We start from the raw sequence: 14,096 nt of genomic DNA, 5'->3' as shown, positions 1-14,096 counted from the left end.
GGCTTTTAAATGCTTATGACTTCACTCCTTATTAGTTTTTCAGCATATCATTGGGTATACATTTGAATCGGTTGCCATTTTTTCCCCGTATCATCACTCTGTATAGAAGTATGACCGTACTCCATGATTATGTTTTAGGAATAGCCCCAGTAATGTACAATTCAGTGTGTGTGTGTGTGTGTGTGTGTGTGTGTGTGTGTGTGTGTGTGTGTGTGTGTGTGTGTTTGTGTGTGTGTGTTCGTTTGTATTAGCAGTATGTCCATTCAGCCACCATCAAAACATTCAAAATATGCCCCTCCCCACTAAATAATTCACCTATATTCTGCACTGTTCCTTGTGCTCTCCTGAAAAGGTTGAGTCAACCAAAATGAGTATTAGTTCCTCTTTAATTGAATTTAAGTACATTTCATTGTAAAATATAAAGATGACCTATCTGTGATTAAAAGCAGATATATGGTTCAATCGGATTCTGGTTTGATAATGCAGGCCATAGGTCGGGATGGAATGGTTCGCTTAAGCATTCTGACTCTCTCTTGAGCTGCCCCTGTGGATCCTGTTTTGCTTTGTCATACTTGAATTGTTTTCTTGTTATACATTCTCAACAAAAATAACATTTTAAAAATCTACAGGAAAGTCACAGATAATTTTATGAATGCCAATTCTTATGGTTTTATTCATTATATCTTCGTTTTTGCAATTTCATTTCAATGTACATATTGTTTCAAACATAGAAATGTAATTGATCACACAAGTGTGTGTGTGTGTGTGTGTGTGTGTGTGCACGTGTTTCTCCTTTTTTAAATATTTATATATATTTTTATATACGTATTTTATATATATATATATATATATATATATATATATATATATATATATGTATGTATATATATGTATGTATGTATATATATGTATGTATATATGTATATGTATGTATATATGTATGTATATATGTATGTATATATATATATATGTATGTATATGTATGTATATGTATGTATGTATGTATATATATATGTATGTATATGTATATATATATGTATGTATATGTGTATATATATATATATATATATGTATGTATATATATATATATATATATATATATATATATATATATATATATATATATATATATATATATATATATATATATATATATATACCTGCACATTAAATGAGTATTTTTTGCCTCACGAATATTTGATAATTTCAATATGAAGAACTTCTTGACAGGAATTGATATTTATTGGAGACCCAAGGGCATCCTCCTGGTTTGGTTCGATAACTGTGATGAACACCACTTCACAGAGATTGATCCACTACAGAGACAAAGGCGGGCAAATGAACAGTTACTTTGGTAAGTTTCAAAATTTAGTGTTATGGTTTACTTCTTTATATCTGTTTCTTATGTCTCATTTTTTACAAATGTTCATGACATCAGATATGCATCGTGTGTGTGTGTGTGTGTGTGTGTGTGTGTGTGTGTGTGTGTGTGTGTGTGTGTGTGTGTGTGTGTGTGTGTGTGTGTGTGTGTGTGTGTGTGTGTGTGTGTGTGTGTGAGAGAGAGAGAGAGAGAGATACATATACATATATATATATATATATATATATATATATATATATATAAATAAATAAATATTGTTACGGTTCTAGCAACCATATGTATACAAACATACAGTTGTCCCGAAGTCAGTTATTCCATTAAGTATATGTGTAGATACATCCCTACCTTGTGTATAGTGGGAAGACACTGGGGTGCGTTGCGGTTTTTTTAGTTAGATTAATAAATCATTATTTCCCATCCACGACTACCCATGGTACCCTCTGCCTGCTCGCACCTTCATCTCGCTCGCTACTCTCGCATGGGCTGAACAAGCACATGGTCGCCTACTCGCCTAACCGGCCACTCGCTTTTCGAGGCAGAATCTTTGTGTAGGACCTTTTTGGCGAGTCCGGATACGCAGAGTGGGTGGGCTTCCCGGTGTGGCCGAGGCCCCGCCCAGAAAGGGCGGCCATGGAAGCCCCGTCCAATCAGGGCGAGCAGTGACATCGGCTTCACCAGGGCCCCTTTTCGCTGAGGGAGATCTGTGAATTACGACACCATTCGTTCAGTCTGGTTTGGTGAGCTGAAAGGTGAGTCGTCTTGGGGGTGAGCTGGGGAGTGAGTCGTCTTGGGAGTGGGCTGGAGGGTGAGTCGTCTTGGGAGGAGCGTTGGAGTGGGACAGTTCATCAGCTGGTGGCGAGGGAAGGGAGGGGGGTCGTGGAGTGGTTGCGCTCTTTGGGGGTCGTTCGTTTCGAGTTTGAGAGAGCTGGGAGGACCTCGACCCGACCTTGACCGGGTCTCTCTTAGGGTCCTGTCTGCAGCCCTGATCCCTGCCTTGGACTCCGCTCTACTTGACCCGGGCTCCTTTGCAGACAAGGTCTCCACGCGGGCGGCCGTGGACCGAGCTGCACGACCATTGACAGGTGCCACACCACGGAGCATCCCTTCCCTCCAACGTTTAGGTACCCGAAAGAACTGTGATCTCAGCTCACGTCCCTCTCTCGCTGCAAAAGGTCCTTAGCAATACATCTGGGTTTATTTTCGTCTGAGTGTGCGTATGAGTGTGTGGCGCCATCTTTATGTAGAATTGCTGAAGTGTTTTTAGCTTATCATTGTAAATCTTGCCTGTTGTATTCTCGCGACAACTTTGCTCTGTGTCTCCTTTGTAAGTTGCTGTAAAATTGTCGCACTACATCTTTCTCTCATCTTCCCTTGCATAACATCTCCAATAAACCTGTTTCCTGTGCCACATATTTTTCCTCACTTTATTGTCAATAAATGATTGTAGAAATGTTCCCAAGGTTAGTTTTCATCTTTTCCTTCATTAGTCCAGCATGGTTCGGATCTGAGTTTTAGCCGGGTCTTTATTCCTGATATTCTGTTCATTCCAGCCGGTACGTCCTTGGTTGTTCCGCTCGGCTGCATCCAATCCGGAAAGGTGGTTGGTAGTTGGTAGTTGATCGGGTGATCCGGATCGGGCAAGGCGTATCGAGGGCATGGTTCCCCGGTCGTCGAAACGACGTGGTTAATTAGGTAAATTGGTTCTAGACAAAAAGACCCTACGCCACACGGTGGAGGTATTGGCATCCACGGTCGGCGAAGTGACCCGCCGTGTCACGGAATTATCTGGAGCAAGGGCCTACAATTCTGAGGGTTCTGGTGAGAGACGACATAATTTCCCCCACCTAGTGGTCATGCTCGCCACCCCCCCCCCCGGCCCGCAACAATATAATACCAGTGGGGCACCCGTGGGAAACCCACGGACATAGACATGTATGACATTTGCACCAGCCTTCTTCATATTCCATTGTCAGGTTAGATTAGATCTGTGACTTGCTGCAAGTACCATGTAAACCTGTACTAATCTGTTTCATGGTCGGGTTGGCGGTGCCTAAACCGTTTCTTCCACCAAATTTCTTGGTGAGGAGGGTGTATGATATGGACACCCATCAGGATAAAAAACAAAACCTGTTAAAGGGCGGAGGAGCTCCTTGTGAGCCAACAGCCATCCATATGTAGTACCCAACTGTGTTTGCGGACATCCTCCTGCAGTTGGGTTACTTTTGAGTTGGGCTGAGGCGAGTGATCTCACCGTGAAGGATGCATTCCATGCCATGTTCGAGTTGTGGTTGATCAATGCCCCAGGCAAGATACTCTTCTCATCTTGGGGGATTTCAATGCATCGACTAGAACAGATAGGGATGCTTATGAGACATGTGTTGGTCCCCATGGGTTTGGAACTGTGAACCAGACTAACATGAAGGTCGTTGACTTTGCAAGAAGTCATGGACTTAGGGTGGCTGGTTCATGGTTTCAGTGCCCACAGGCTCATCACTGGACTTGGAATTCCAACGCTGGTGTTGGGGCAAAGGAGATTGATCATGTGCTTGTTGATGGTCACTGGAGGATGATGCAGAACTGCAGGGTCTACTGGAGTGCTCAGTTCCTCAATACTGACCACAGGCTTTTTGCAGCAACTCTGAAGTTGCACCTAAATTTCAGGAAAATGGTACCATCCCAGCCTAGGCTGGATGTTGGCAAGCTCAAGGTTGAGAGGGTAGCTGAGGAGTGTGCAAACAGGGTGAGTGGAGATTTGGGGGGCTCGGTGCTTTGGGGGATCCTGAAGAGTTGTGGGGTGCCTTCGGACCATGGTCCTAGATGTTGCCGGTGTATTTCATGGAACTCACCATCGGGTGAAGAAGAATTTTCTCTTTAGGGATACTGGATACCATTGACCAGAGTCACAGGGCCAGGCTGAATGGCAGAGCTGAGCTATTCAGGGAGCTGAGGCGTAAAACTGTACATGCGCTGAGGGTGGATAAGGAGGCCTATGTGCGAGGAATATTTGAGGGAGTAGAACATCACCTGTGGTCAAGTGATTATCATCCTGCTTACAGGGAAATTCGCGCCTTGTGTTCATCCAAGCCCATCCCTCGGGGTGCTGCAGTTTGAGCAGAGGGCGGTGGGCTCTTGGCAGAGGTGTCCGAAGTGAAGGCCTGCTGGGCCGGTTACTTTGAGCAGCTGTTTCAGGCTGATCCACCAGCTGTCAAGTTGGATGTCAGGGGTGTTGCTGTCCCTATTGATAACCCTCCAATCAACTGTGGTCCACCTTCTTTTGTGGCAACACAGACTGCGCTGAACCGGGTGAGATGGGGTAAAGCTCTTGGGCTCTGTGGAATCCATGCTGAACTTCTCAAGATTGGGAGAAATGCTGTAACTCATGTCGTTGCATGCAGCTCTGTGCTCTGCCTGGAACACAGCATCATCCCAACTGACTGGAAGAGGGGCCTTGTTGTCCCTCTCTGGAAAGGGAAGGGTGAGCACCACGACTGCCACAACAACTGAGGGGTGACGCTGCTCTCAGTGCTGGGCATGGTCTTTGGTCGCATAATTCTTGAGAGGGTTCGCCACCATCTATCTCCTTGAGCACCAGCATCCAGAGCAGTCAGGCTTCACACCAAAGAAGTCAACGATTGACTGCATCCTTGCTCTTCAGGTCCTCACCAAACTCAGACGAGAGTTTTGGCAGGGGCTGCTTGCAGTCTATGTTGAGCTCTGTGAAGCATTTGATTCAGTGAATTGGGATGCCCTCTGGAGGGTTCTCAGTCTTCGTGGGGTGCCACCAAAACTGATCAATCTGATGTCTGAACTCTACTCTGATACTGAGTGCTGTGAGATGTGGTGGTACCATCTCTGACTTATTTCCAGTTGTTATAGTAGTTCATCAGGGGTGTGTACTGGCCCCCACACTTTTCAGCACTTGTCTGGACTGGATTCTGGGGAGTATGTCGGAGATATCAAGCTGCTTTGCATCGTTTGGGAATGTTAAGATCTCTGACATTGATTTCGCAGATGATGCACTCATCTTTGCGGAGACTGTAGATATCCTTTTGGGAGCCCTCGAGGTGCTGCATGAGGAGTCGGAGCCACTAGGATTATGGGTTTCCTGGGTCAAAACTAAGATCCAGGCTTTCCAAGACATCTTCGATACTGCCATCTTGTCTGTATCTGTTTATGGCGAGAATGTTTAGGTCACAGAGAGATTCACTTACCTTGTCACTGATATTCATGTCTCTGCTGGCTGTGAGCCAGAGGTCAGTGGACATCTGGGCTGGCCTGCAGAGTAATCGATTCACTGGATCATGGGGTGTGGCACTGCCGATACCTGTGCAGGATGACAAATGTCTGAGTCTTCATGTCCTTGGTGCTGCCAGTCTTGCTCTATGGATGTGAGACTTGGATTCTTACCAGACATCTGAGATGGTGTCTTAATTCCTTTGGTAGCAGGTCTCTTCAGAGAATCCTTTGCTATTGCTGGTCGGACTTTGTGTCCATTGAGCGGTTGCTGAGAGAGATTCAAATGGGATTTGTTACCTGCAGCATCTGTCCTGAGCATCAGCTCTGGATGTATGCACATGTGGTTCATTTTCCTGATGCTGTTCCGACTCACCAGATTCTCTCAGCAAGGGAGTCTCAGTGGAAGAGGCCAATGGTCCGACAACATGCCTCGTTGTTGCAGCAGGTTGATCAGCATCTCAAGGAGATGGGCATAGGCCAGGCATCTGCTTGGGGGATGGCCAAACAGAGGCCCCTGGAGTACTGGTGGAAAATGGATGCAGTGACGTGCTGCTCAAGCACACGCTCCCATACCTGACCTGACCTGACCTGATGTCCAGTTTAATGGCACATACATTGATGAGAGAGGAAAGCGGGGGCAGGGGGTAAGGGGAGAAGGGGAGGGGGGAATGGGAGGTTGGGGGGTGGGAGGGAGAGTGGATGGAGGGAGGAGGAGAGGGGGAGTGGAGAGGATTATGCACAGGGGAGAGGACGGTGGTTTGGCAGGTGAGTGCAGGGGGGTGGTGGGGGTTGGTAGGGTGTGGAGTAACTTACTTCTGCCTTGACTTGATTGATTTGACGGGGGGGGGGGGAGAACATGCTTTAGTTAACTTGCATTGAATACATTTCACTTCACAAATTTTGATTTCCTTAAAACCAAACGTTACTTGGATTCCATCATTGGATTCTGTATAAATATTGGATTCCATCATTGGGCCACATATTTAACACATTACATACACAGTTTTTTGAAGTATTGTTTAATTATATATCTGGAAAAGAGTCATCAATCGCCTGAAATAAACTTTCCCTTTTGTTACGGTTGTGGTGGTAGATGGAGGAATTTCTTTCAGGAACTCTTTGAGGAAAGTAAGGATTGAATGTAGTTGTTTGGTCTGTGGATGGGTAGGAGAGACCTTAATGTAAATTAAGTCAGGAAACTGTGCATTTGTGTTACGTGTCACCACACAGGGGGTGCTGCAGTGTTAATTAGATGGGGAATGAGGATAGTTTTCCCCAGAATGTGATTGCCTCCTTTGACCTATTCCTATGTTTTTGCATTTACAAGCCATGAAGGACTTGCGTTTTTATAACCACAACCACCATAACAAGTGAACCAGGCGTGCTGATCAGGCAGAGGCCCCGCCTTCCCGGGTTTTGGGCCAACAAGCCACGTCTGGAATTGGAAGAAGCGAACACATGAGGGGCGTGACGTGAGAATGAAGAGGTTTGGTTGTTGGGTGATAGTTCGGTGTGTAAGGGATCCACGCGGTTGAGAGACGTCATGGCGAGGTGATGGCATGTAAGTTCGGGCATTACGGCTGGCTTTCCTTTGACACATGACGTAGACCGCACGATTCTCGTATTCATGCTGAGGCGAATTGGCTCGCGTGGGAGAGCAAGATGCTGGCCATCGACTCTTTGCTGGTTATGAGAGATGGACCTCAAAGCCTTGTCTATGTCACCAAAGGGAGCGGCGCCATTCTGCAGAGAGCATATCGGCAAGCGCGATCGAGTGAGCCGCATGGCAGTCTCTAATCCTTAGCGTTGAATACCACTCACTAATTACCTCACGTACGATTACCGCTGTGAGAGAGCAGCTCGATGCCATTTTTGAGCACGTCTACTTGTGCAGGATGAAGCGCATCAATTCCAAAGTTCCACAGAGACCATTTCTGGACAAGCTAAGTGCCAGAATAAAGGGAGAATTTTCTTTTCTCTCATTTCCCTCTTGTCTGTATTTACGTCTGTGTGTAGAGGCGCCTTAACTTTAGACCTTAATTACCTCGCATTATTATTATTATTCCATTTTGAATTACCCTTGTAAATATTTCTAGTGTTATTGCTGTGTCAGTGTATTTGTCATGGGGTTCGAGTATAAACTCCCTTGCGCATCCATCTGTTCCATCACTTCGCCAGTGCCGAACCCACCCTACCCCTCCCGCGTGCGTTGTCATCTCTGAGGATCACATGTCCCCCTCCAAAGGAAAACTGCTCGGCTATCCGGGCTGGACTGTTAACCGCCCGTCCACCACAATTGGGTTGGGTGGATTAATCTTAACTGCCCAGACCCATGACAATATATATATATATATATATATATATATATATATATATATATATATATATATATATATATATATATCTTCTTCTTCTTCGTCTTCTTCTTTCGGCTGCTCCCGTTCGGGGTCGCCACAGCGGATCATCCGTATGATCCGCATAGTGATTTGGCACATGTTTTATGCCGGATGCCCTTCCTGACGCAACCCTGGTCGCCTCTTACGACACAGGGATATGGTACACCTATTTTAACTGGGGTATACACCGGCCCAGTATACTGGTACTCATTTCGCCGACCTCGGAAGGATGACAGGCTGAGTCAACCCCCTGGTGTATTAATTCAGTGGCCCAACGGGGTTTGAACTCAGGACCTTTTGGATCCCAAGCCGCTGCCCTAACCACTGCGCCAACACCAGGCTCATATATATATGTATATATATATATGTATATATATACATATATATATATATATATATATATATATATATATATATATATACATATATACATATATACATATATACATACATACATACATATATATAGTTACGAATTTCGTCCACGTAACTCGAATCACGACGCGTCGCCCACCGGAACGGACTATTCAGTCGTGACCCTCTGGGAACTACTGCCAGGAGCCAGTCGTGGGTGGGGGTTTAACCTCACCATGATCGTGCCAATTACCCACCCGCGCAGGACAGGGTTGCTCGCCAAATTCGACCTACCTAAGTACCTGCGCGAGTGGTCGACCGGGCGATCGTACCTCGCCGCAGGTCGACTTCGGACACGAACCGCTTAAGCGGCTCGTTCCGTGCTGCAGGGATAAACGAGTGGAGTTATCGTCAACCTCGACGGTTCAGATTACTTATCGGGTATTTCAACCCACCATCAATCCCTTACGTGATGCATGATGGAACTTTCAAACAGAGGAAAGGACGCAACAAAACGGGAAACAGTTTGACAAGCAAGCACTTCCTTTTCACACACACACAACACACGCACGTAAGGCAGTAATGCAATGTGCAGCAAAAAGGAAAATACAACAAAAGCAAAAGCACTGCTACCGACTATAATTATTGACAACACTTAAGCAATTATACTTGTCGGGACTCGGCGCCACATCATTCATTCAAAATAAACAGGAAACACCTCCCCATAGGCAGGGAGGTAGACGGGGTCCGTGGACCAAATGTGCGCGGAACCTGGAGGAGCAGCCTGGTACACGAGACCGAAAAGGTCTTACCCGCATCCTCGTGACGCGATGGCGGGCAAGCCGCAATATCCGCGCAGCTGTGCCCCGACTCCGTGCCCCTGGCGTGTTCGGTGAGCCCTCTCCGGCGCGCTCCGCGCCAGCACGGTTGGGTCGGCACCACGGTTAGGGTGGGGAATGAACAGGGCCACCGGCACTAGCTCAGCGCTGATGGTGGGGGGCGGGGGGGGGATTGTTGATGCTCAGGGTCGAGCGAGGGGAATGGCTGGCTGGCTTGGTCGCTTGTGAAAGCGAAGGTGGCTCGATTCCAATGACGAGACGAGCCCAGCGACGAGACGAGCGACCTCCACACTACAACTACGAGTTTCACACAGATTCGCGTCTTTTATAGACCGGGGGAGGAGCCTGTATGCAGATTTTAGGATCAAAACGCGATTGGAGGCGGGGCCACGGCACCCTCTGTTCAGCCATTGGTGTGGCAAAAAGGGGCTCTTTTGATCCAAATTCCTTCCTGAGAGGAATTCACATCCATCGTGCTTGGAGGTGGGGCCATACCGCCCGACGCTCGCCCATTGGACGGAGGAAAAGGGGCGTGAAGCCTTCCTGATCTGAATTTCTCTCCCGGAAAGGCATCCATTGCACTCGCGGCTTGCCGCGTTCGGCAGCAATCACCGAACGGCTTCAGACAGTACGACGTTCGGTATTGACTGGTGGTGGGGTCGATGGTTATGGAAGGAGAAAGGCGAAGGTGGTGGGGGGGGGGGTTTGCTGTGGTGGTTTGGTGGTTGGCGGGCGTCGTTTGGGAATGGCGGTGAAGCGATGTTTGCGGGATGGAGTTGTGGAGGTAAAGAGGCGAAGGTGGTGTTTGAGTTGTTGGCGGCTTAATGGTCCAAAATAACGATAGAGAAAGAAAAATGGCTAACTCAAAGCGTCGCAGCCTGGATGAATCACACATATTCCCTCTAAACAACAGGTGTGGGCTAACTACACATGAACTTATCGATATATCTCACCTGAGGACCCTTTATGGTGTATTGCGAATTTTCACAGCCGTAACAATATATATATATATATATATATATATATATATATATATATATATATATATATATATATATATATATATATATATATATATATATATATATATATATATATATATATATATACCCCAGGAACATGAAAAAATTGAATTAGACTGCAGTTCGAACCTTAACTTCAGTTTTGCCTTGCAGAGAACCGAACACTCGCACTGAGCGACTCCCCCTCTCTCCTCACTACTCCCTTCCCCACTCTCCCTCCTCACATTGTGTCTGACCAGATACATTCAAAATGGCATCGCAACTAATTCCTGAGCAGGGAACCCTACCCTCGCTCTTCTACTCCCCCTCCCTCCTCTCCCTCTCGCACTACTCCCCCTACCCTCACTCATCCCACTACTCCTGCTCCCCTTCTCTCCTCCCCCCCATCATCACCCCCTCCTCCCCACCCCCGCCTCCTCCCCACATCGTTTCTGACCCGATACATTCAAACAGCTTTTATAATGCATTTTTGTGTAAAAACGCCAATATTTGTCTGCTTTTCTCACCTTTTGCTACAACTGAAACTTGAACCATCTTAACGTCGACAAAAAATGAAATCAGATGGTTAATTAAAGTTGAGATATGGCCATGAGGGAGTCTGAATTGGCTTTATATTACAGGCCTTAATTTCACCCCAAATGCATTTTTGTTTAAAAACGTTGATTTTTTCTTCCCGTATTTTTGCAATCAAGTCTTAAACCATGTTAGCAACCATGAAAAATTAAATTGCAGATGTCAAATTCAGAGTTGAGATAAAGCCGCGGCAGTGGAAGAAAGTGTGAGCCTCACAAAAGAAGCTTCAGAGAACAAACAAAATGGCGGCGACGTGATTTTGAAGTCCCTCCCTGAATGATGGAAGCCCTGCCCTGAACTCCCCAAATCGACAGCCAGACCAACGGAGATTATTATTATATACAGTAGATATCACGAATAATATTTGTGTATAATATACAGTACAACATGCCACGTATAATAATTGTGTGTATAATATACAGCACAACATGCTACGTATAATAATTGTGTGTATAATATACAGTACAACATGTCACGTATAATAGTTGTGTGCATAATATACAGTTCAACATGTCACGTATAATAATTGTGTATATATAATATACAGTACAACAACAGTATATAATTCACAGCTTACCCCTCCCCTCTCCACACCCCATGGACATCTCCTGGCAGTCTCACCATGCTGTATTAAAGTGCTGTTTTTAACATACCTCATTTTGGTCAATCCTGGACACCCCTCCCCCCCTTTGTCCACAAGTCCCTCTCACTAATGCAAGTTAAGAACCCCTTCCCTCATGCTTGCCTCCTCCCAAACCTCCTCCCAAATCCGCTTCCCAAATTCCTCCCCTCCTCGCTTCCCCATCCTCCTTGCTTTCACCCCCCCCCTTTTCCTCACCCTTTCCCCATTCCGAGCTCAGCCCTTCCTTACCACTCCTATCTTTTCCCCTTTTCCTCCTCCCCTCTCTCTCTCCTCCCTCCTCTCTCCCCCTCCTCCCCTCCCCTCCTCTCTCCTTCCCTTCCCTCTCCACTCCATCCTCTCTCCCTCATCTTCACCTCATCTTTCCCTCCTCTCTCCCTCCCCTCGTTATTCCACCCCCCCCTAATATTCCCGACAGTTGTATTTCCTCGTATAATATACAGTACAACATGTCACGTACAATAATTGTTCACACGATTTTCCCAAAAATTGACGAAATTGGCCATTTTGACACAATTCTGGTCACATGATCATGTGATCGGCATGACCTGCACAATGCGACATCCCTACCCTGGCCTAATGTTATAACCAAAATTTGGCAGCATTCTGACTGGTGGGTCTGGAGAAGATGTTTTTGAAAGGAATGTGCACGACTGCCATTTTGACACCATTTTTGTCACGTGATTGGCATGACCTCGGCAATTTAACATCTCTACCCTGATCTAATGTTGTAACCCAAATTTGAAAGCATTCTAAACTGGTGAGTCTGGAGAAGAAGATTTTGAAGAAATTTATTATGTCGTCCATTTTGACTGACTTAGTCATGTGACCAAAACGAGCTTTGCAATCCCCGTTACCAGTCAGGAGAAGAATGTTGCTGCCAAATTTGAGCCGGATCGGCCCAGAGGTTTCACCAGAGAAGTTAAAATAGGAGATGGAGGGGCAGACAGAAAATGTGCAATGGCAATACCTATCTGGAATTTCAATTCGATATAAGCTAAAAATAGTGATTTATCACACGCAGAATGTTAAAATAGGGGCCATACCCATGGGTGCCCACTAGGTAGTGGGTGGATAAAGAAACCAGGGAACCATTGGCAGGTGTGGATGACCCACAATATATTTAACAGAGAAGAAAGTAAATACCTGTGAATTTTTTTTTAATGCAGTGAACAAACCATGGTACATCATGGGTGATGAAGGTTGTGGTGAAGTTTCATTAAAGTTGTGTGTGTAGTTTCTGAGAAGAAAGCAAATACAGTACATATTTTTGGGGGCAACCACCTGTTAACCCCTTTAGACCCTCATAAGCTCACCCAGAACGTAGTTCCAGAGAGCTTTTGGGATTGTGCGTCATCAGTCCTTCTGTTCATCCATTCGTCTGTTCAGAAACATTTGCAACTTCTCTGAAACTATACATGCGATTTTGATGCAACTTCACCACAACCTTCATAACACAGTATGCACCATCGTTTGTTCACGGCATTAAAAAAAAATCAATTGGGCCCGAAGTGGGTCTACCGGGGGGTTGTCCCCTAAAATAGGTATTTATTTTCTTCTCAGAAACTACACACACAATTCTGATGAAACTTGACCACAACCTTTAACCCCCGTGATGTACCAAAAATTTTCACTGCATTAAAAAAAAAACTAGAGGAGCACTGGGTAGAGCGCATACCTCTGCCATGCAATGCCTGATTCAGGAGAACATATCGAGCCCAATCCATTTTTGAAATATCGTGCCATATATCATTTTTGGCCCCATCTCTCAATGGTGAAGAATCACTTTAATGGTGTCACTTTAATATCTCTCAATGGTGAAGTGAAGAATCCTAACTTTAATCTCTCAATGGTGAAGAATCACTTTAAAATTTAAATAATTCTCATATCTGGATCCGGATTCAGATCTTCACCAAAATTGAAGCAATTCGGCCCTTGTCACACACCCAACCTGTCCTCCAAATTTCATCTGAATCCGTCCACAAGTTTTTGAAATATCCTGCACACAAACAGACAAACAAGAAGAAGACGTCGTGCAGAGCACGACGCTTGCAAAATCCATAAATCAAATTTGACCTCAAAAATAATTGGTGGTTTAATTCAATGACCAAATATGCAACTCCTCAAATTTCAAGTGAATTGGATGAAAATTGACAATGTTAGAAATCGGCCTGTGTTGTCCTTTTGGCCTATGTTGACCTCAAACAATTGGTGGTTGAATTCAGTGACCTGATAAGCAAATATGGTGGACGACACCTCAGCCCCGCCCCTGCGGGGGGCAGCTGTGCAGTAGATGCTCCCATGGAGTGGGTTTTCAATTTTCTTTACATTTTTCTTGTGTTTTGAGGATTGAAGGGTTTTATGGTGGCGAGAGTGCAAATCCTGTCACCGACCTCCTAAAATAACAAAAAGTAACCCAACTGCAAAAGAATGTCTGCAGACACAGTTGGGCAATACAGAGACATGACAGAAGTAAATAAACATCATGATTGAAAAAATAATTATTTATTGACCATTTAAAGTACATTTGATCCATTTTAATACGTACACTGGTATTGGGTAGACTTGCCATTTGCAGATCTCAACGCTTTTACTATTCCAGGCATAGAACTAACGAGTTCTGAAATTTTCTCTTGTGGGATTTCTGCCCCGACT

The 14,096-nt window shown here is 45.3% G+C and overlaps 1 protein-coding gene across 1 annotated transcript in view; it reads left to right on the top strand.

The window, feature by feature from the left end:
- The window catches only part of LOC147029278 (integrin alpha-9-like), a 219,502-nt gene that overhangs the window by 66,989 nt on the left and 138,417 nt on the right, over window positions 1-14,096 (top strand). The window contains exon 6 of the mRNA XM_085872069.1: window positions 1,231-1,354. Within this exon, the coding sequence (XP_085728195.1) occupies window positions 1,231-1,354 (124 nt within the window). The remainder of the gene's footprint in view (window positions 1-1,230; window positions 1,355-14,096) is intronic.

This window comes from Eptatretus burgeri, chromosome 3 (genome assembly GCF_056783735.1).
Source record: "Eptatretus burgeri isolate ZD-2024b chromosome 3, Ebu_testis_v1, whole genome shotgun sequence".
NCBI lineage: Eukaryota > Metazoa > Chordata > Myxini > Myxiniformes > Myxinidae > Eptatretus > Eptatretus burgeri.
Note: the sequence above shows the minus strand (reverse complement) of the source record. Positions and strands in the feature narration are given on the sequence as shown.